Here is a 23503-nt window from a genome sequence, read left to right on the forward strand (position 1 = left end):
GATTGGGTTTTGGGGGAAAAGGGAGCTTTATTTATTAGAAAGATAGGGAACGTGGCCTAAAAGCAGAATGGAGGGAGAGGAAAGTATTAGCTCGGAGGGGCCACATCTTGGCCACTAAGCTTCTGCTTAGCTCATTGACTCTTTGTTGGTACTTAATTTCTTTACCTGAGACTGTGAACTTTTTCTTATCAAAGAACACACCCACAGGGAGAGTCCTTCAGTGGTGCCCTGTGTTCAGCATTCAATAGTTTTGTTTAATATTGGTTACAGTTAGACAATATTGGTATCACTCCATGCCTCCCTCTCTTTCAAATCCAGTAGAATGATAATACTCATGGCGATAAGGCATATGAAAACACTTGAAATAGAAAACCCTCTCACTCTTAGCCCATGCAAGCATCACCATCAGCAGGACCGTCAGCAGCAAATAATACTAATGCTGCCTGTTTCCATCACCCAAAGTGACCCGGCATGCTTTTGTCAACTAAAAGAGAATTGCTTTTGCCCACAGGTTGTTTTCAATAATCACATGATCTTTTCAAAATTTGATTTCTTAGTAGTCCTTTCAGCACATTGTCCTTGTCTTTTTCTAGTGGTAGCCAAATTTAGAGAGACCCCAGCATCTTTTGAAATGTCTTGTGCTTGATACTCAATGCAAGATGTACTCGACTTCCTGGAGGCTAGGCAAAGCGAATCTGAGCTCCAGAGTGCAGATTCTTCACTTTGCATCCCCTGATACTGGAATTTACAGAGCCACTTCATGATTGAGCTCTAGCCGCTTAAAAGCTGGGAGAGAATTGTGACTAGCACTGAACTTTTCTTCGGGAGAGAACGCAGGGCATGAAGCCTTAGCCAATTATCGTGCGTTTGGCTTGAGCTCGGGACTTCTCTTAGGACTTTTGAAAAATCTTTTGACAAGTATTTGATGAATTGCTTTCTTTACTTGCCAGATTAAATGAGGTCCTTTCCCCTGAGCTGCTAGATGAAAGGAAAAATGGTTGAGAGCGGCACAATGTTTGTGTGAGGATGACAGGGAAGATCAGGGCTGCTTGAGGACAAGGAGGGTAGAAACACCTGCCGAAGCACAAGCTCTCTTTCTTCCTGTTATCCCATCTTCCTTCAGCCTCCTTTCCCTGCTCCATCCCCATCAAAGCCCTCTTAGAGCCCCTACCCCAAGATAACTGGATTTCCTCGCTTCCCTCCTCTTCTCCCCCTTCTTCCCTCTCGTCTCCTCTCCTGCCATGCACACATGGGCTTTTCTTTGGGATCAGTTTGGAGGTCCAGTAGAAACTTCTGGATAGATATCAGTTCTGCTCCTCACTCTGCCACCTATTTGCTGGCTGGATGACCCTGGACTTTTTAGAGATTCAGATTTTCCCATCTGAAAAATGGGGCTACTTATCTATCTTAACAGCTTTAATGAAAAAAAAAATTGAATCACATTGTTCTTGTGAAACACTAGGAAGCCTTCTATACTGCAAGCATTCAGTGACTATGAGCTATTATCATTAATATCACCATTCATTAAAATTTGATTTTGCAAAATTATCCATGCCCCAGCTATATCAGAGGGACCAGGAAAACCAGCCCAACAAGATACTCTTAGTATAACTATGTAACTCAGCCATGACAGCTCTTCAAGGATTTCCTGGCCTTGAACCCCCCAATTGCTCTCCCTACCAAATCCCTAATGGCTAGAGGGAGAGCCCAAACCCTTTTCTACTGCTACTTCTCATTCCTGAGCAGAACTTGTTCAGCTAAGAGTTCATAGACATCCTGGGTCGAGATACTATTTTTCAAAATAGAATTTGGCTTTGACTCCTGGTGCCTTCCCTGCTCACTTTCATGAATTCAGACGTGTGTAGAACATGTTGTAAGTTTTTCTAGTGAATGCTGGCGGGGTATTTGGGGATGCTAAAAAGAAACCACTAGGCTGTAGAGGTAACTCAGTTGGTAGTATTATTTCCTAGTGTGCATGAAGCCCTGTGTTCAATCCCCTAGCACCACATAAACCAGGCATGGTCACACATGCCTGTAATGCTAGGACTCAAGAGGTGGAAGAAGGAGGATCAGACATTCAAGGTTGCTGATGGCTTCCTAGCAAGTTCAAGGCCAGTCAATGATACATGAAGTGCTCCCTCAAGTCACCGTCCCCCAACACATATCTAGCATAGAGACTGCTGTTTATATAATATTCTGTGACCTATGAGAGTAAAGTGTTGCTAGACTGACCGCTGAGTGATTTAATGCAACTCCTGAGTTGATAGAGCAATATAGCATGTAGCATTCGGCTCTCAGATCCACCCGTTTCTGCTCAAACACAGCATGGCTCGCGCCCCAATACTGAGGGTATGGAGGAAAAGGCAGTCAGTCAGTGTCTAAAAGTGGCGCATGCAAGAGACGCTCGGGGAAGATGTAGCTGGACCTCTCAGGTAAGAAAACCCATTGATGTACTACTAGACCCCTCCACTAATTGCAGTCTAGGATGCTAGCACCTGCCTTAGGAGTGGGATGGGAGGGTTTCCGTTTGATAGCAATACAGATCAGTGCAAGTCCTGTATAAATCTGGGGAAGTTTATTTTGTTGTGGTTTGGTTTTTGATACAGGACCTTGCTAGAGAAATACAGGCTGGCCTTGAACTTGGAATCCTCCTGCCTCAGCCTCCTAAGTACTGGAATTAGAGGTGTGTATCATAAAAACTAGAAAAGTATGGGCTTGAGAGATGGCTCCGCAGTTAAGAGAGCTTGCTGATATTCAAAAGACCTAAATGTGATTTCCAGCAGCCATGTTAGATGGCTCACGATTGCCAGGAACTCTAACCCCAGGAGATCCAACAATTTCTTCCAGCCTCCTTGGGCACCTTGCCACACCCATGCACATAACCCCACATAGATACACACACATACACAAAAATAACTTTTTTAAAATAGAATAAAACCTAGAGAAGTTTTGCATTTACCTTCTCATGCCCATGCCTGGAACTCTATTATGTTTTAATTAAGTAACTAATTTATTTATTTTAAAACAATCTTTTCTCATTTTACATACCAATCCCAGTTCTCATTCCTTCCCCTCCTCCCACTCCCTCCACCTCTCCTCATCCCCATCCACTCCTCAGAGAGGGTAAAGCTTCCCTCCCATGCGGAGTCAACAAAGTCTAGCACGTGGCTTTGAGGCAGGACCAAGGCCCTCGCCACTACATCTAGGCTGAGCCAGGTGTCCCTTCAGAGAGAACTCTTTTAATCCTCTTCCAAAAGATTCAGGGTGGTGGTAATGGTGCATGACTTTAATCCCAGCACTTGGGAGGTAGAGGCTAGCGGAGTTCTGTGAACTCGAGGCCAGCCTGGTTTATAGAGCAAGTGCCAGGACAGGCTCCAAAGCTACACAGAGAAACCCCGTCTTGAAAAAACAAAAAAAGGTTCAGGCCCTAGAGCTACTCTGGTCAGGCTGGTGGCCAGCTTTTGCCACATGTCTATCTCCTCCTCCTCAAAGTCATTGCATTAAATAGCAATTGACTCCAGGGCCTAAAATTTCTCAGTACCCAGGGCCAGATTCTGTGTCTCATTGAATGTCCTCTCTAGGGAAGTCCCTTTGGTGCATGGAAACTGCTCTTGCCACAAGTTCTCTGATCCTGAACCCAGAGAGTATCCATTTGGTCCTCCCTTCAGAAATGTCCTGTGTTCAGAAATACGGACAGCTTCACAGCATCCCCCAGGGGTTACTCTCTGGAAACTCACCTGGCACAAACAGGCTAACAAGGAAGTTTGGGGAGATCTGGTACCCCTCTGGCCATAGATTCTTCCCTTTCCAGGCTAGCTTGTTATGCTAGAACTAGAGACGACAATTAGACATGAACAAAATGCACACTGGCCCTGCTTAGCGTGGGTTCATTAGACAATGCTCCCCTAGAGTCCTCGCAATAGAAGAAGTTCTTCACCATCCTCATATCTACAACATGTCTACAACTTGGACATCTCACTCCTTCCCCTAAATCTATTGTCTTCATATTTTCTGGCTTCTTACATTTTAAAACCTTTTTTCCCTGTAGGTTACATCATTTCAAATGGTTCTGTAATCCTGGTGTGTGTGTGTGTGTGTGTGTGTGTGTGTGTGTGTGTGTTCCATCACTTCAGGAAAATTTAATAATAGAGAGGGCATTAATTTTATTGTTTTAGAACCTCCAGCCCCTAGTGACATTTGGTGGGTGATGGCTTGGAGCTACTAAATGTTCTGCAACACATGCAGCAAAGCCATGCAGCAAAGCCATGCAGCAAATCGTCCCAAATGCTACTGTGGCTGTCAGGGAAGACCACTACAAGGCTTCCATCTCTTCTCACTGGTGTTTATCTGCTCTGGAGTTTATTTCATTTCTGTTGAAGAAGTGCCCCTAGTCAGGGATCGCCCATTAGTTCAACCAAAAATTATGCAAAGCAGTCCCTCAAATGGTGGATGGCTCAAGCAATAACGAGCTGGTGAAATGGGACAAGAGAGTCTTTCCTGCAGTATCCCATTTCTATTCTCTACTATCCTAGCCTTAGTAGTACAGGCCAGACAACATTCTGGGCCTGAACCCTCTGCCGCTTTCCCACCCGTGCCTAGCTGCTTTAGGAGCAAGGCCGGAAAGCAGGGAGCTGGAAAGGGAGGAAAAGGAAAGAATGTGTGGTTTCGCTATGGACGCCCAGGCTTCCATATCTCCAAAGGAACCTGGAAAGCAGCTTTGGAAGCTAATGGCAGTTAGTAAAGCCCACTCTGACTCCAATGGAAAGCAGATGGGGTCCTTTCAAGCAGGCCTTTCTGCTCATACCCCAAGCTTCTTGTGTGGGAGTGGGGCTGCGAACTGGAGGAAACAACTGGCTGCCAGCTGTGCAGCCTTGTGTGACTAGGAACTTGGCATGATGGGCTGTGTAAAGATACTGAGCAGCCTGCGGCACAGCTGGAGAATGCGGAGTGCATCGCGTGGCCAAACTGTTCAGTATTAGAAGCAGCAGACCAGGAAACGGCACCAAAGGGGCCGGAGGGAGGAAAGGGAGATAGCCGCAGGCAGTGGAACAGCCCCAAAGGGAAGGTAAATCATCAGCCTTGTCTCGGGCAGAACTGAGAGTGCTACTTCATGCTCACAGTAGGAACGGTGAGACTTAGGCTCCAGGTTTGACTTATGAATTGGCTCTGTGACCTTGGGAAGAATCATTTTCTCTATCAGGGCCTCAGTGTCCTCTGTAGTAGATGAGAATGAATTTGAATTTGCAAACTGGGGGCTCGGGGCCTGGTTTGGCCAGCAGATATATTATGATTGGCTAGGTCAGCAATTTGTTTCTCCAGGGTATGCCCTCTCCTCCATATACCATGGTCCCCTCTGGCCTTCATAAGCCGCCTACTACTTCTAGACCCTATGCCACCTTTGTCTCATATGTCCACTATCCAGCAGGCTCTTGAAGGCTCCTGAACCTTAGTGACATGAACTAAGTGATCTCAAAGAGGATCTAGACACTGACAGGCTTCTGTGACTCTACCCACCAGCCACCAGTGTGGCAAAGAGGGCAGGAAGAGGAGACATTGAGATAAAGCAGGACTCTGTCATGAACATGGGCACAGGCAGTGATGGGTAGAATTTTTAACAAGTACTACTTTAGGAAACATGGGGATGGATTTTCTTAAAGCCGGCCTCCTCTCCTCCTTGCAAGGATGCGGCCTGTTGAACACAGGAGGCTTTTCCTTGGCCTCAGTAGCTCTGATCTCCAAACTGATAAACCTTTTTCTTTGCAAAGGATGTCAGCTACCTAGTGGCATGGGCCGTGCCTTGGCCATTGTTCAGCTTTAACTTTTTTTTTTTAACTTAGCTTTGATCTTTTCAGTATTCCTCTTTGTGGAAAGTGAAACCAACTTGTAGCCCTTCCAGAGTGACTAGATAAGCAGTTTGGAGAAAACATTGCTTTCTTCCCAAGGACAGAGTTAACAGGGCAGACTCGCCCAAGCAGAATGCCCCTTCTGTACATTGGGCTATCTAGTGCTTGGAACTTCCCTTCCCAGACGAGCGGCCTAAACTCAAGGCCTTTACTTTTTAGATCTCCTGTCGCATCCCTGTAGTTTCTATCATCTGTGAGGGAAATATTGATTAGACTACAGTATAAGGAGCATGATAGCAGGGATGAGGGGGGGTGGCTTTCATGGGTAAGGTGCACATCTGAGACCTAGGCCTATGCCACCCTGCCTGGTCTTTGTGGCACCCTTCTGTGTCCTAGTCCTTGCCTTTAAAGTATTGTGGAACCTTCATTTCTACATAATCAAGGTCCCTTCACCTAGCTCCTCTAGGACTTCCTGTGGCAGGACTGATGCTGTATCTCACTGTGACATCATCAAATGTCACAAAGCAGGCCTGGCCTGCCTCCTCTTGGGAGCAGAGGAAGTGGTCAGAGGCTTAGGTTAGGAAGGGCTGTCTTGATGGCAGCAGGCTGTGTTCCAGGTAAGCGACCACAGGACCTTGTGCTGTTTAAGAAGTAAATAGATTTAGTGTTGCCTGGCGGGGTAGCACAGTCCTTTGATGAGTTAAATCTATCCCTGTCTCATTTGAGTACCTTGAGTTAATCGTAGCTTTCTGGGTTCTCAGTAAAATGCACGTCGTCAGGGTTTCAGTTCCGGAGGCATGAATAAACGAAGTATAGGATGCTGTGTTTAGGGCAGGAAAGAATGGTAGAGGAGACAAAGGAGAGAATAAGTTCCTTTCACTTTAATTATGCTCATTTTTTTTAAAATTTTCCCTCAAAATTCTGCTTGTTGGTCTTGCTTTAGCATGTATTGCCTTTCTGTGTAAAGGGGAAGAGGTTTGAAGTGCACTAGATAATATCTTCTTTTGGTTTTTCTGACTGTCTTCTCTTTTTTAATAGATTGGGTAAAGAGCCCTGGGCAAGGAATTAGGGGAACTGGTTCTACTTCTGCTTAAATTTGTTTTGCTTTTGTGTTTCACCCTTTTTCCCCCCACTGAGGGTGGAACATAAGACACCATCCGTGCTAGGCAAGCGCTCTACCATTCAGCGTCACACCCATCCCTTAACTTACTTTTATAACATTTTTTTAAATCCTCCCCTGGCTTCAGTTTCTTGTTTAAAGTCAGGCTAATGAAGTAAATGACCGGAAGAGCCATCTAGAAGATTTTATGAAATAACTTGTCTCATTAGGCTACAGCAATCCCAATTTACGGGACATAGGCACCAATTGCGAAATGACACACGTTTATATTAGTTTCGCCAACTGTGTACACAGAATGTGCGTATTGGGAAGGGAACTCAGATCCTCTTACCTCACCTAGTGATTCCCAAGGTGCAGCCACTCATGCCCCAGCCTCATAATTGCTGTCATACTCGTGGATCCCCAGAACTATTTTTCAGTTAATCCTTTCTATAGTGACTGAGACTTTTCAAATCCAAAGACTTTAGTGTCACCCAAGCAACAATGTCCATGAAGTTACATATTTGCTATGCTCCGCGTGCTTCGCTTGTGTATATTAAAATGAGTAGGTTTTCCTGTGGACGTCACTGAAAATCACTGTCCTACTTGGTTCTAGCTCCTTGTGCACACGTGGAAACTAAAAGGTTAGAGAGATTAGCTATTTTTGCCTCTTATCACTCAGCAAGTTGCTATGGCGACATAACTAGGGAATACCTCATGTGACTGCATCACATCGCAGGCAGAGCCGTGGGGAAAGCCTAGCTCTTGTGACACTTAGTTCAGACTTCTCTCAACCATGTCGCTCTTATCCCATGGTTGCCATTAATCCCTAAGAGCCATGCAATTTAATGTAAATGTAAGTAGAATTCAGATCTTTCTTTAATCAATTATTTTATTGTAAAATTTATTTTTTAACAATGTTGCTAAATAATAGTATCTTTATTGTTTTTAAATTTTTTATATGTGTACTGTATTAAATCATTTCTTTCCTCCATTTCTTGTCTTCTTCTCCCTTATCTTCCCTTCCCCCTTGGTCCCTCTCAAATTCTTGTGTTTTTCTTTAATTATTATTATTGCATATATATGAGTAAATATATAAATACAACCCGCTGGGTCTATATAGTGTTGTCCATATGTATATATTTTTAGAGCTGGCCACTTGGTACTGAATAACCAATTAGGGGGCTCATCCCTGGGGAATACTGATTCTCCCTCTTTCTGCAGTCACTAACTTCCTTGCAGCATTTTCTTTATACAATGTGTTTTGAGCATATTCGCCCTCTGTACATTTTTCCCAGATCCACCCCCTTCCCTACCCACCCGATTTGTGTCTTCTCTTTTGCTACCCATCCAAATCCAACCTGCACTGCCTATATAATTCTTGCATGGGTGGCCTTCCATTGGAGGGTGGTTGACTTATCAGGGACAACACTCCTTAAACTGGCTCTTTCTCTCTCGGCAGCTATCAGTTGCCGATTACTCCTCCACTAGGAGTGGACTTCATGCCCACCTTTCCCCTCCACGGAGGATTTGGTCTTGCTTGAGCATTCATGAGAGTGTTTATAAAGACAGTCTTGCTATATAACTTAGGTGGTCTTCAAAATCATGGTGGCCATGCTTTTCAGCCTCCCAAGAGACTGAGACTACAGGTTTTTGTCCCTCCTTGGCCCAAGTTCAGTACATTGTAAAGATAACAACAGCAGCAACAAGTGAATCCTGGGCCTTCAGATGTGTCACCTGAAGTTCTTAGCTCTGCTATTTGAGAAAAAGATAGCAGGTAACATGGACCAAGCGCACTGTAGGCCTTTTGCTCATTTACCTGGTTTTATCCTACCACAACTACAGTGAGACCAGTTGATTTCTCACGGAATAGTCTGCCCTGAAGTATTTTACTTCTAACAAACAGAATGTATCCAAGTGCACAATCTGAGAGATATGTATGCATGAAAGAAACAAGAACATTTGAGCTTTTAGGGAGAACAGTCTCAGTGGGCAAGGTAAACTCAAATCAGAAGTTCATAAAGTGGAAATACCTCTTGAGATCTATCTCATGTACCGGTGAGTTTCTACCAGGTAGACTAAGCAAGTGAATGCTTGCTTTCCTAGCCAAAGGTTAGAAGTTAAATCCTCTGAACTCCAATTGTCTCTTTTTCTGTAAAATAGGCTTCCTAGTCTCTGATCTAGTGACATCACAGAGCTGTTGGAGGCAAATGAGGTAATGACATCAGCAGTCAGAAAGTTAAATGTCCCACCAAATTGAGAAATCTTGGCTACAGGGACCGCAGATAGAAGGGACTTTCTGGAAACTTCTCCTCATCCTGGATACTCTCAGGTTCTCAGTTTTACTATTTTTCTACACTAGATTTACTACTATGAAGGTGGACAAGCTTCTGCTATTGGGCAATTCAAGGATCGAATTATAGGGTCTGCTAATCCAGGGAATGCATCGATCACCATATTGCATATGCAACCAGCGGACAGTGGAGTTTACATCTGTGATGTCAACAATCCTCCAGATTTTGACGGCAAAAACCAAGGCATTCTTGCTGTCAGTGTGTTAGGTATGGGCATTCTTTTCATGTCTTTTGTTTTCTTGAAGCAACTAAAGACAGCGAATGAGTCAAAGCACTGGGGTATGGTGTCAGTTATGTCCCTGGGGCTAAATATTCTCCCTGCTCCTTTCACTTCCAGAGACCATTTCATTAATTTAAGATTTATCTTATTAGTAGAGAGTTGTCCAACTTAATCTGTATAGTGATACCTAACAATTACCATAAAATGTACAGAAACAGTAGCATCCCTAGCTTGAAAGGATACAATGAGACAAACATTGTCCCACCAAATGATTGCTAATGAGCTCTTCCAGGAGGAACTTAAAGCCACACTTAATTACAAGAAACAGTTGCCAACCTATTTATTCCCTTTCCCAAGCCAACCACTATTCTTATCAAGAACTCATTCTTTCAAAGGCAGAAGAATCCACTTTGTTTATATTTATTTTTTATTATATTTTGTTTTGTTGTGAGGCAGAGTCTCATGAAACTATAGCTAGCTCTAGCTAGCCTTGAGCTTGCTATGTAACTATTTAATTTGATTTTTGATCTGGGGGGTGCTCACTTTTTAAAAATGCTAATGATATTTGGAAAATGTTACTTGTTAAGGCATTATTAAGAATTAAGTTATGATAAACATATTTATTATATGATATTGGACAAGTCACATTTACTCTTAAACTAGACTTGGAAGAGTTTATTTATTCAGGATTTATGGTGTCCCTACTTTGTGAAAGGAAATAAAAGGTTGGTAGTGATGGAGACAGGCTTCTGCCCATGAGGAATACTCAGTTTGTTTGATTTCTGGGGATCCTTCAAACTCCAGAGAACACAGCAGGGGCTAAGTACCTATTTATAGACTCTAAAGTAGCAAGTATTAAAGGGAGGGGAAAGGGCTTGAAGCCCTTACCAGTAGCCCGAATGGAGCTGGCCTAATCATTGCTCCTGTCTGCTTGAGCATAGGAATCATTGGAAAGGAAGCAGTAGGCCAAGTCAGTGACTAGATAGAAGCAACAAATGACAGCAAGATACACATCTATGAGAACTATCTACAGTTGTCTTGCTACCTATGTGATTCTAAAAGGCACCAATTGATGCTTACTGTGAGGTCTGTCATTGTATTTACCCTCCTAAGTAAGAGGGAAATGTTATATCAGAGCTAATGTTTAAGAGAGGGTTTTCTCAACTCAGTTGTATTTTATTGTGCTGAGCCCTGTGCTTGGCATTGAAGCGTAGGAATAGATGAACCCATTCCTAGGACAATTTGTGTGATAGTTAATAAGATCAGTCATATGGGGGGAAACTGTGGTAAGAATGCCAAAAACCACGAGACGGAAAATCAGTAAACTTAGGTTCTAGACCTTTTTCTGTTCCTGGTGACCTCATACAATACAGTCCACTATTCTCTGGCCACTGTAAGATAGATTTTAAGTCTGTCTTCTTTACTGATTTATTATGAGAATCCAATTAGGTGCTGGGGATTAAAGAGCCTTTTAATGTTCAAGTAATTTGAGGGATTAATCGTCTAATGATTTTCTGTTGCCTCTGTGTCTCTGGGGTGATCTGAGCAGAAGCAATTTTCAAGAAAAGGCTTGGAAATAGCCCTGAGATAAGCTAGACAAGAAGGTTAATATTCTTGAATTTGAAGTTCAGAGGATTCCCAGTGAATTTCCACAAGCCAAAGATATCTTAAGCTAGTTTTTTTTTGTTGTTGTTGTTGTTGTTCCCTTTGAGTCTTTGGGTCAGATAAGTCTTGCCATGAGTTTGTCATGATATTTCTTCAAGCAGTCAGAAACCATAAAATAAAGATACTGAACAATCTATGGATTTCCTTCCACAGATATACTCAAAAATTCCATTTTTATTAATTCAGAAAAGAACAAAGTTTTCCTATGAGTTTCAAGTTTCCAGAAATTAGTGATAGTAAATTCTCTCTAAAATTCCAGTCTGTTCACAATTCTCAAGTCCCATTGCACATGAACACCCTGATTGGGCCTGGGACAAGCAGAGATGGGTGGGTCGGGGGGGGGGGCAGTTATAGGGAGAGTTAACTGATACACCACTGAGGATGGTTCTTCATGGCACTACATTAAAAGAATCTGTTTATTGTAATGAAGTCACAAATAAAAATGCCCCACAGCTGGATTATGGTAGCCACTCAAGCACTTACCCAGGCCCAAGCTCAACCCAACCTAATGATCTTACGAAAAGTTAGAATGGTCATGCTGAAGTCATGGAGCTTTGCTTAGGCCTTTCCCCTTTCAAAGTTACATTTTTATGAACTTACGCATTATAAAAACAAAAAACATCTATGAGTCAGATGAAACTAGAAAACCAATTAGCTTTATATTCTCTTTTATGATTCATGTGTCCTTTTGCCTGCATTCCATCTCTTCTCATCACCTGATAGTACCCTTTCTTGGTCTCCTTTCTAAATGCTATGCCACACCAATGTGTATGCTACGCAAAATGTTATACTCTACCCATGATGTATATATTTTTATAGGTAAGCAGCTATGAACGTGGGCATAATATAGCCATGTATCCTTGAGACATTTCTCACCGAGCATGGCTATCAATCAATCCCGTGTATTTGCTTTGCATTCATGCGCTCCTTAATCAAAGTCTGAGAACATGCTTCAGTTACTGTTCTAAGCAATGGAAATAGTAAGATGTAAAAGATAGGGCCCAGCCCTCCAAAAACCCAATCTGGTGAAAGAGACAGATCGCACGAACACTTTCAGTGGGAGGAGAGCTGTGAAGGCTCAGATAGAGCTACAGAAGGGGAACTAGAGAAGGCTTATCAGGGAAAGAGACTTGTGCTGGCTGAGGAAGGAAGCCCAAGAGCATGTCAGGTAGAGCAGAGGCTGAAGTGGCAGGGTGTACAGTTTAGGTGAAGAAAGCAGCCGGGGGCCGAGAAGCAGGTGGTGTGGATGGCCATTCATTTAAGAGATCTCCATTAGTCGTGACAACCCTCTAAAAATCAATCTCTGCAAAACACCCAGCTCGACTCTGAATAATTATTATGTGTACATTTGGAATGAGCACCATCTCCATTCTGCAGTTTGGCACATAAAAATTATTAATTTAGAGGAGCTTTGTGAACACACTGAAGCATTTTCATCTGTCTTCTGGGATGAGCCTTTTCCTTCCACCCAAATCCTGATGAAAGCAATACAGCCAAAGGGTAGATCGATGGCTTTGCCAGTAAAACATAGTAGCTCTTTGGGGGTACTTTAGCTGGATGAAATGTCAGCTCAATTCGGATTCAGTAGCTTTAGAAGATATATAGATTTGCAGCTTGTCTCAAAATGAGTCACCTAGTGTTTTGTTAATAATAAAAAAGGAGAGATAGAAGGAGAAAAAGAACAAGAAGAAGCCTAATCTCGATTTGAATCTAGCCTCAGTGAATGAGTGCTAGTTATTCTAGTTTGCTATGTATAATTTAGTCCTGGTGCCTGACTTTTAATGTGTAAATGCCCACATTTTTTTTTTGTTCAGATTGTTCTGTTCTTATACAGGGGCTGTAGCAGTCAGACCATTTTGTAAAGACACTAAGCCTAATCTTAGTTGAATGGTATAGTTAAATGGCCTAGTTTAAGGTAGGTGAATCAAGTTTTTCCCATCTCAGAAAGCCATTGATAGGGAGAGTATTGAAATCTAAATAGAAAAATCCTCTAACTCAAAAGACACCAGTTTTCAAAGGATAGTGGAGCATTTTTTTGTGCTTATACCTGTCTTCTTCATGCATACAAGGGTTTGAGTCTGAGATGGCTTATCAGAGCAGAAGCTGGTAGGAGATTGATTTCAGTATCAAAAATTAGTCCAGTCCATAGCCAACAGCAATTCCATGTGCAACACCCTGTTTATGGTATTTACTTTGGGCTGGCCAGAGGTTAGATCATTTCTTATACATATTTTATAAACTAGACAACTTGAGGCTTAGTTCAGTTACGTAACTTGTCCAAATACCTATAGGGTAGAGTTGCATAGCTCGGGTTCTGTGTGGATCCAGATCTGTGCACACGTGTCCCAGGAGAACCAAAGGGTAGTCTGAAGCATTTAAATTATAAATTTCATAAATTAGCCGCTAGAGGGATGGATTTTATAATCCAATTTAAGATAAGGAAGAAGAGCTGGGTGCGGTATCATGTGCCTGTAATTCTAGTACTTGAAAGGTAGAAGCCAGATTCAAGTTCAAACCCAGCAACCAACCAACCAACTAACCAGAGGAACAGAAAACCAAAGGATGGCTGTTCATTGGAAAGTACATCCAGAACTTACAGTCATCACCCGTGTGTGTTATGAGGGACAGACTAAGTGGCATAAAGTGAGATTGTGATTCACAGTTACCTAGAGAGCTTCTCCTTCATCCAGGTCTCTGTCCAGGTGTTTCATAAACAGCTGAAAAACGGCCCCCAGCATCCCTCCTTCCTCCTTATCCCATCCTCTAAAACTTGTTCTTCTCCCTGGATTCTTTCTCTTGGATGGTGGCAGGATCATGGATACAGAATCCGAAGCCTGGGAATCAGCATAGATCCTTACTTTCCTCGTCATTCTCGGTAGCTATCCGGTCACTAGCTTCTGTGACTCTATTTTCTTAATACCTCTTGAATCACCTTTCCCTTGGTCCAGGGACCCTCAGTATCAGAGAGAGCTGCATGGGAAGTACTAGAAAGAGCATCATCACTACCTTTCTCAAACTCCTTCCATGGTCTCCCTGCTCCCCGTGCAAAACGTGTAATACAGAGCCCTCCCTACTGCGAGCCCCAGTGTTCTGTTATTTCATCTCTCGCCACCGTTAGCTCCACTTAGGAAGTGACAGAGTTGCTGTTGAACTGGCAGTGCCTAGTCCAGTACTGGATAGACAGACGGCACCTAGCCAAATGCTTGCCAAGTGGCAGAAAAATCGAGACTGTAACATCATATAGCATCGATGCAAAGTGGGCTCCTCTGCTGAGGAGGACTCGGGCAAATTCAAGCCTTCCAGTGAGTTTGGGTCACCTATAGATGAATAAATGAAAAACTGCCTTAGCATCACAAAGGAATAGAAAAAAAAGGAAGTATTAGTGGAATATTTTTAAAGGAATTTCTAGAAAGGTTTATCTCCAAGTATTTAAAGGCTCTGTTTTCATTTAAGATGGCTTTTAAAGCACAAGCTATGTTTCTACTCAGAGTTTGGTTACATTCGGCTGTTTTAATAAAGGCATATTTTAGGATCCAATGAGGAAATGCATGGTTATAAATCAGGGGACAAGGCAGACAGAAGAGACACTATTTGAATCTTAATGGCCTCCTGACTAGCTGGTCCCTGCAGCTGAAGTGCTCTGCTCCCATCTGGTGGTACAACCAGAAAACTGCCCAGAGCAAGGTTTCTAAGAATAAACTGAATAAACAAATACCCATATAATCTGTACAATGAAAGTGAGAAAGTGGCTGCCAGTGTCACAGAACTGTCATTTTCTTACAGGAAGCTCACAGTTTGTCCTTGTCTTACAGTCAAACCTTCCAAGCCCTTTTGTACTATCCAAGGAAGACCAGAAGCCGGCCACCCGATCTCCTTGTCTTGCCTTTCTGCTGTTGGAACACCGTCCCCTGTGTATTACTGGTATAAGATTGAGGGAAACACCATTGTGCCAGTAAAGGAAAGCTTCAGTGAGTATCGCCTTTCCTAACTTCCGCTGGATGTGCTCCTCGATGCTTGCCTGAGGTCCTCAAATGTTTCTTCCCTTGATGTCGGTGTGTGCATGTGTGTGTATGGAGCAGACGTATGCTTAACATACCTGCCTGCTGACATGAGGACTGTGGTGTGTTTGTTTCTCGGAGTCTAGAATTCGGCTGAGAGGTGGTGAATGTGGAGGGCCTTTGCTGGGCTGCTTGTAGAGCATCGCGAGAGACCTAGGTGGGGCTTATTCCTTTCGAGAGGCCGCTGTGAGAAAGTGGGCAGGCATTAAATAGCCTACACTAACATGACGAGATCTTAAAAATTCCGTGTTCTTGTTTTGACAGACTCGGCCACTGGAGTTTTGGTTATCGGAAATCTGACAAATTTTAAGCAAGGTTATTATCAGTGTACTGCCATCAACAGTCTCGGCAATAGTTCCTGTGAAATTGACTTGACCTCTTCACGTGAGTTGGCTCTATGGCTTTCATACTTTATCCTTCAGTTAAGTAGTCTGGGCCTACCCATCGAACAGATTAATTAAGATCTCTCCTTAGTCCTTCTTGCCTCTCTGGAGATTTCTGTGCTTTATTGGTAAGTTGATAATGAATGGCCATCCAGATCTCTCATTTCTACATAGTAATATGTTCCCTAAATTCTTCACCGGGTAGTTTCTTTAAGCATCCTGCAATCATTAGAAAGTAGGTATTACTCTTGGACAAATAAAAAACAGCAGCATTACTAGCAGTCTGGGATGCTCTTTCTTTTGCAGTTGATAATTCCAGCTAGATGCTTAGTTATCTTTTTCAAATATATGACTCACAGACTCCCTGCTTCTTGACCGCCTTATTAAGATCGGCCTCTAGAAAATCCAGGGAAGCCCTCCAAGATAAGGCACAGGCAGGACTTTCTGAGCAGGTTTTTGGTAGACTAGAAAATAATAGTGAGGAATGATAAATGAGCTTGTTCTTGCATGAAATTTAAAAGCTTTTGCACAGCAAGGAAACAAGAGACTGAATGAAGAAGCAGCCTAGAGAATGGAAGGAAATCCTCTACCGCCATTTAGCCAACAGAGGGTTGACACTCGGAATACACGAGGAGCAAAAGAACTAAACACAAATAATCCAGTCAATAAATAAGCAGATGTTTTTTTACAGACAGGTCTCAGAAGAATTACAGATAGACAATAAATATATGAAAAAAAATTCTCAAGTGTTTCTCACCATCATGGAAATGCTATCAGAGTTATGGTGAGCTTCCATTCCCTCCCCTCCGCCCCGGTCTTATGACTATCATCAAGAGCTCAAACAACAAACATGAACAAGGATATGCAGGAAAAGGAACCCTTACATGCTGATGGTGGGAATGTGAACTAGAGCAACCACAATGGAAGTCAGTCTGAAGCTTCCTCAAAAATCTAAAAATAGAATTACCAGCTGTATCACTTCTGGGTCTATAACTAAAAGAATTCAAGTCAGCATGCCACAGAGAAAGCTGGCTAAGCTTGTTTGTTTCCATGTTACAACACCCACGTTACAGACTCATAGATTGCCGTCACCTGATGGACACCCCAGTTCACTAGCATTATATGGTTTGCAGGAAAATGGAGATGAGAATTTACCATGTTGAGTGAAGTAAGCCAGATGTAGAAAGAGAAATATCATGTTTTCTTTCATAGGCAGGATCTAGATTTTTAAGAAGACATGAAAGTAGAAGGGGCTGTTAGGGAAGAGAAAGGGGGACCAGTGGGAGAGGAGTGGAAGTGGAACAAGAGACAGTAGCAGGGACGTGGACACGATCTAAGTTACATGTATACATCCATCCAGGAAAACATATTTATACCCATAATGCAGTATCTACATTCTAATAAGAAATAAAAACCAAAAGTTTAAAGGCAAAAATCTACCTATAATAACTAGACAGCCCTATCTACAATCACAATACCTAATGAGTACTAGTGATACTATTTGTATTAAATCGTTTCCCATACACTTGGCCAGGTGCTACACGAGCAACATCTCACTTGGCCATCCCTACCACCCTACTTATTTATGGAGGGCAGAATGCATTGGTAGCCTTATTTTCCCCAAGGGGACACGGAAGCTCAGAGAGGTAAATGACTTGCCCACGGTCATCCAGTTATTAACTTGCGTAACTGGAATGCCTCTAAATCTCAGTCTTCCTGTTGAAAGGCACTTACTTGCTCTCTGAGACTCATACTTAAAGAGCCTTGAAACTGACACACTAGGTCGATCCTGGGACAAGCCCTCACGAGGGATGTCTCTCTGCACCTATTAGGGATCTCTTGAGCACTTAGAGCCTTGCCATCTGCCCTCCACTCTCGTTACTTTCAGCTCTTTCCTCTGGCCTTTCTCCTAAGACCTGTCTGTACAGGGATGATTCTCTGTTGTCTTTCTTTACTCCTCACTCAATTGTTGCCTGCCCTTCTAGAGATAGACACACAGGGCAGATGTCAGTTGTATAAGACTAGTACCCGAGTCTTCTTTCCAGTGATCTCCAGCACTCTCCTGGCTTTCCTTCTTCCCTCTCCTCTCCCTTTTTGCTTCCTTTCTTTCTTTGCCCTCTGTCCTTATCTTCTTCCTAAGTCACCTATTGGATATCTACCATGGATCATCAAAGGTGATGCAGAGACCGATGTTAAGAAGAAAGGAGCTCACCATTCAGCTAAAGGACTAAGCAAAGACTATGGGCTCAACGCTATAGTATAGGTCTCCACAGGGCTAGACACCAAAAGAGGACCACTTATGGTTACAGCTCTGGAGCAGCTGCGCTGACCAAGTACTATTTGAGCTGGTATTTGAAGGTACCAGCAAAGGCTTTTGTTTCTGTAAAATTGGTAGGCTGGGTGGAGAACAAAAGCAGAGCAGCAGCTGTAGAAAGATAATTGGTTAATGGCGAAGGAACACGAGGAAAAGCCACAGAAAAGATCACTGGGAGATGGAACCATAATAGACAGCCATTGTGTTCGAGCCTATTGAAAGGAAGTGATTATTTCCTCCCGATTTCAAAACTAGTGAGAATGTAGTTAAAAAACTAAGCAAACCCCCCCAAATGAGGCAGTTAGTAACCGTAGGAAAAGCATTTTAAAATGCTGAACAACACAGAATCATAGTATGGATGTTTCTGAGTTGTGAACAATATTTAATTTCTATAAACGTAATATTTTATTAAAATAGTATTATAATTGTGTTAGGAGATCGTAGTGGGAGCTGAGGAGTGCTTTGAAATTCAGAAGGGAATAATGAACATTGGGAAAAGGGAGGCCATCTAAGAGCAAGCGTAACAGAAATCTGGAGGCAAGAGCACCAGAGGCTGGGGTGGGTTAAGAGAGCGCTGCTTTGTTAAAAGTTTAGAACTGTTTAATTGCTAAAGTTCTTTACTTTAACAATTAAGATATTATTTTTGTTTAGTTTATTTTTTAAAAAATTTTAATTTGTTTTTTAAATTTCATTTTACATTCCATCCACAGTTCTTCCCCCTACCCCTCTTCCTGCCCCCACCTCCCCTTCCCCAGCTGACCCTCTATCCATTCCTCCCCACAGTTAAGGGCTCCCATGCTTAGTCAACAAAGTCTAGCACATTAAGTTCGTGCAGGACCAAGCCCCTCCCTCCTACATTAGGGTTGAGCCTGGCATCCCACCATGGGAAATGGGCTCCGATAAGCTGGGTCATGCACCAGGGACAGCTCCTGGTTCTACTGCCAGGGGCCCCTCAGATAGTCCAGGCTTCAGCACTGTCTCCCATATATGGAGGGCCTACTTCGGTCCCATGGGGGCTCCACAGCTGTCGGTCTAGAGTTCATGAGTTTCCACGAGCTTGGCTCAGCTGCCTCTGTAGATTTCCCCTTCAGGATCTTGACCTCCCTTGCTCATATGTTCCCTCTTCTCTCTCTCCGACTGGATTCCCGGAGCTTGTCCTGGGGCTTCGTTGTGGCTCTCTGCATCTGGTTCTGTCGGTTGCTGGATGACGGCCCCATGGTGATAGTTGGGTTACTCAGCAATCTGATTGTTTCATACATTCATATAACGACTTTTAGTCATTTTCAGTCCTCCCATCCCCCCTCACTTGCCTCTCTCACACTAGCTCCCATTTTCTCAACAAGTCCCCTCCGCCATTCATGTCTTCTTTTTCGTAGCCTACTGAATTTAATTAGAGGTTTTTTTTTTTTTGCCTAAAATATTGGTAGGAGGATATTTGCTGGAGCGAGGCCAGTTTATCAGTGGATATACCACTGAAGAAAATGGCATTCCCTCCTCCAACATCTGTTGATTGCCGGTAGTCCGCCACACAGGGGTGGAGCCTCACGGGTCCTTCACTCACTCATGATGAAATGTTAAAGGGCTCCATCCTGTGCAGGCAGCTGCAGCCGTTGTGATTTCGTGAGTGCAACAGCTGCATCACACCCAGATGTCTTTTTGCTGCCCATCCTCCGGCTTATACCCTTTCCATCCCCTCTTCTGCAGTGTTCCCCCAGTCTTGCTGATGTAGCATTGAGGGTTTTGTGAGACAATGTCTTGCCATGTATATGGCCCAGGCTGTCTGGAAAGTCATGATTTTTCTGCCTCGGCCTTTTGAGTGCTAGGTTCACAAGCATGCACTGCTGGGCCCAGCTACATGGATTTCTTCCATCATAAGAAGATGAGGGACTTATTATGCAAACTTAGTTTTTCATTTCAAAATATGAACAGTTGATCCTTGTTTAAGGGGAACTAGATGGGTATGGGCTGGCTTATGACCCAGACATGTTCTGTCAGGGATGACATTTCAGGGCTTGGAGGCCTGGTGCTCAGCTGGAATGTCTCGCACTCATTCAATTTTTCCATAGACTGATGTAATAAACCAGATGCCTGTTTAGCCAAATGGCCACATCCTTTCCCAGTGGCGCATACACTTCATGAGCACGGAGTGTATGGAGAAGCCTTTTATTTTATTTCACTTAGGCCTTGGGAAAGCTGATGAAACGTCCTTGCCTGCAACAGAGCATGTTTCTGGTTACCAGATTGCCATGACCACATAAAGGCACACTGAAAACTCTATTCCCTAAATACAGCTCTAAAAACAAGCTTGCCTGCCAAGTGACCATAGTTTTCCTCACTGGTGCGCATGCCAATGTTAAGATGCACAGTCAAGGACCCCAACTAGCAGAACTCTGGGGATTTCTGTTCCTTCCACCTGTACCTGTCACTTTCTTGCATTGTGAGCCTTCCAGATCATTTTTCAGCAGTCTCAAATGCACATATAGAGGACGAAAACGTGTTTGGTTTTACCACCTGCCTGTCTGTGTCCTTCAGATCCAGAAGTCGGGATCATCATTGGGGCCTTGATTGGCGCCCTGATAGGCGCCGCTGTCATCATCTGTGTGGTGTACTTTGCACGGAACAAAGTTAAGTCCAAGCAAAGGAAGAGGAACTTAAACCCCAGCACGGAACTTGAGTAAGCACTTACTTATATCAACTAATTTAATCATCACAAAAGTCCTTTTAGGTCAGAGAAAAAGCATTTTAAGATATAATATTAACATATTTATCTTTCCACCAACACAGCCCTAAACATAGTTGTGGCTATTTTAATGTAACAGGAGACCTCCGAAGGCAAAAGTGCGTAGGGTCCAAGAAAATCAGAATTTGGTTGACTCATGGCCTGTGCTCTTAGCTATACTGCAATTTTTTTCTGCAGTTGTAGGGCGATGCTTATCCACCTGGTCACCTTTCCCTCTTCTTTTAAATTTATTTTTAGTTTTTAGAGACTATAATTACAGCATTTTCTCCTTCCCTCCCATATACTCCTCCCTTCTCCTCTTTCAAATGCATTGCCTTTTTTCATTGTCATTGTGTGTATACAAGTATATGTATATGTGTGTGTGTGTATATATATATGCATAAATACAACCCTGCTCAGTTGGATAAAGTTTACCTGTGTGCATGTTTTCATGACTGGCCACTTACTTGGTATTGGATAACCAATTGGTGTGTCCTTCCCTGGATTTAATTTCGTTGATTTAACTTAATTGATTTAATTAATTTTAACCTAATTGATTCTACAAATATGTTTTGTATACCAATTAGGAACCCTAAGTCTTAAACTAACGAGTTGGAGACAACAGATGCAACTGAACCATGGATTTGACCCTCAAATGCCTTATTACCCTCGCAGACTCTCTCAGTTGTCCACCTTTTAAATGCTGGTGTGTCTTTCTTGGACTTTCATATTATTGAAATCTAACCTTTCTGAACTCCAAAATGGACCACATGTGGTCTGACAGCTAGTCCAAAACCATCAGAGCAGACAGACGGCCTAAACTAGTGGGTAGCGACCCCTGTGAGGGTCACATGTCAGATATTTACATTATGATTCATGACAGTAGCAAAATTATAGTTATGAAGTAGCAAAGAAAATAATTTTATGGTGGGGAGCGGGGTGTAACCACAACATGAGGAACTGTATTACAGGGTCACAGTATCAGGAAGGTTGAAATCTACTGGTCTAGGACCTATTTGTCACTAAGGCTATATAGTGTATGACTTCATGTGAATTTTCAAGTTCAAAGTTCCTTAAGGTTTTTGTGGGGATTTTTTTTTTCTTACAGGCCAATGACAAAGGCAAGCCATTCCCAAGACAATGAAGTCATTCCATCTGAAGAGATCCAGCTAGAAGCAACTCTGCCATCTTCCATCCGTGGTGCCCCAGGCCACCGAACCTCCTACTGCCATCTCAGGGCCAGAATATGAGCCTGACCCCCAGCTTGAAACCGCCACACAGCCTGACCCTGAATCAGAGCCTATTCCAGTGCCCGAGATGGAGATTCAGTTGGAGCCAGAGCCAGAGCCAGAGCCTGAGCCTGAGCCTGAGCCTCAGCCTGGAATATAGTTGAGCCCCTGCGCAAGGAGGGGGAAGGATTCCTTTAAGGCATAGGCGTAGAGAGGTGCTGCCTTAAGTCTGGCAGTTCTCACTTATGAACCCATTCCTGGCCTTTAAGGTTTAGTGGACTTAACCAGCCCCCAGTTTGTCCTTCCATCGTGGGAAACCCTCATCTAACAACACGCTCATCATACTCACCATTAGTTCAAATAATAAACCAAGGCAACTACTAAAGAAATGCAAAGGTTTCTTTGTTTTTAGTGCAGATGACTTAAAACGGTACTAATACGTAGACATAACAGATGACAAGCCAAGGCAAGGGGCTCTTTGCTAATTTAGTTGGTGGAGTATTCACAAAAAGTATTTTTCTGGAGCTTGTAGTCACTCTGTTTCATGGGTCACATGTACACACGAGAAGTGTTAATATGATTCAATATTCATTTTAGGATCAGTTTCTTCCCGAATCATTTTTTTTATATTTACCACTAAGAAAACAATTGATACCATTGGCTCATAAATTAGAAAAACAAAAACCATTTCCCCACAAATAAGAGGGTTTGTGTCAGTTGGTACTAACAATTTAAAACAAAGTCTTACAGTTTATCATGTTAAATCTTTAATAAGTCATTTCAGCGTCCAACACTTGAGCATAGCAATTTTTATAAACTTACTTTTTTTTTCACTGCACAAAGGTGTACAGTCAAACAACTTAAACTTTTCTTGGTGAACATCAAGTGTTGGGCTTGTAGGCAGTTAGCGCATACCTTTGAAAAAGCTATTATTTTCATCACTCACGGCTGCTGTCCGTTTGGGCGGTAGGCTAGGATGGTGTTCTCAGTAACCAGGGTCTATTTAGATCATCTAAACTGACAGTTGAAATCATCTGTTTTTACTGTTTCTATAGTCCACGTTAATAGAAACATCACTCATGTAAATGATGAACCCCTTCACTTAAAAATGCTTTTTCACTGACGCCCCACTCTGAAGAAATTTGCAATTAGATTTCCCTTTTTTTTTTTAACTTGTGTAATCAATCCTATCTGAAATATTATTTTAAGGCCCAATAAATAATGCTCAATAAAATCTCATTTAGTGACTACTAAGATACATTCTTTTAATAACTATTGTCACATAATTATGTACTATAAGCTGTATACATTTTGACTGTACAATTTGATGAGTTTTGACAGTTGTGCACACCCATGAAACCACCATATCTATGTAGAAGTAGAACATTTCCACCAGCCCACAATGTTTTCTTATGTCCCCCTTTATAATTCCATTGGGCCCTGGACCTGATGACCACTGATCTGTTTCCCATCTCTAAAAGTTAGCTTTTCTTTCCCCTGGTCTTTATATGAATGGTATATAGTTTGAACTTTTATATCTGACTTCTTCTCAACTAAATAATTTTCAGCAGATGTCTGTCACATCTAGGATTTGTGTAAAGGATTGCCTTAACTGAAGA

General features: G+C 42.7%; 1 protein-coding gene across 1 annotated transcript in view; it reads left to right on the forward strand.

The window, feature by feature from the left end:
* Positions 1 to 22273, forward strand: part of Vsig1 (V-set and immunoglobulin domain containing 1) — a 197463-nt gene extending 175190 nt beyond the window's left edge. Inside the window, 7 exon segments of the mRNA XM_038317312.1 lie at positions 2325 to 2432; positions 9305 to 9503; positions 14994 to 15149; positions 15504 to 15623; positions 20469 to 20610; positions 21764 to 21874; positions 21876 to 22273. Of these exon segments, the coding sequence (XP_038173240.1) occupies positions 2325 to 2432; positions 9305 to 9503; positions 14994 to 15149; positions 15504 to 15623; positions 20469 to 20610; positions 21764 to 21874; positions 21876 to 22044 (1005 nt within the window). The 3' untranslated portion in view covers positions 22045 to 22273.
* Positions 22274 to 23503: the final 1230 nt, after the last annotated feature.

Source organism: Arvicola amphibius, chromosome X (assembly GCF_903992535.2).
Source record: "Arvicola amphibius chromosome X, mArvAmp1.2, whole genome shotgun sequence".
Classification (NCBI taxonomy): Eukaryota; Metazoa; Chordata; class Mammalia; order Rodentia; family Cricetidae; genus Arvicola; species Arvicola amphibius.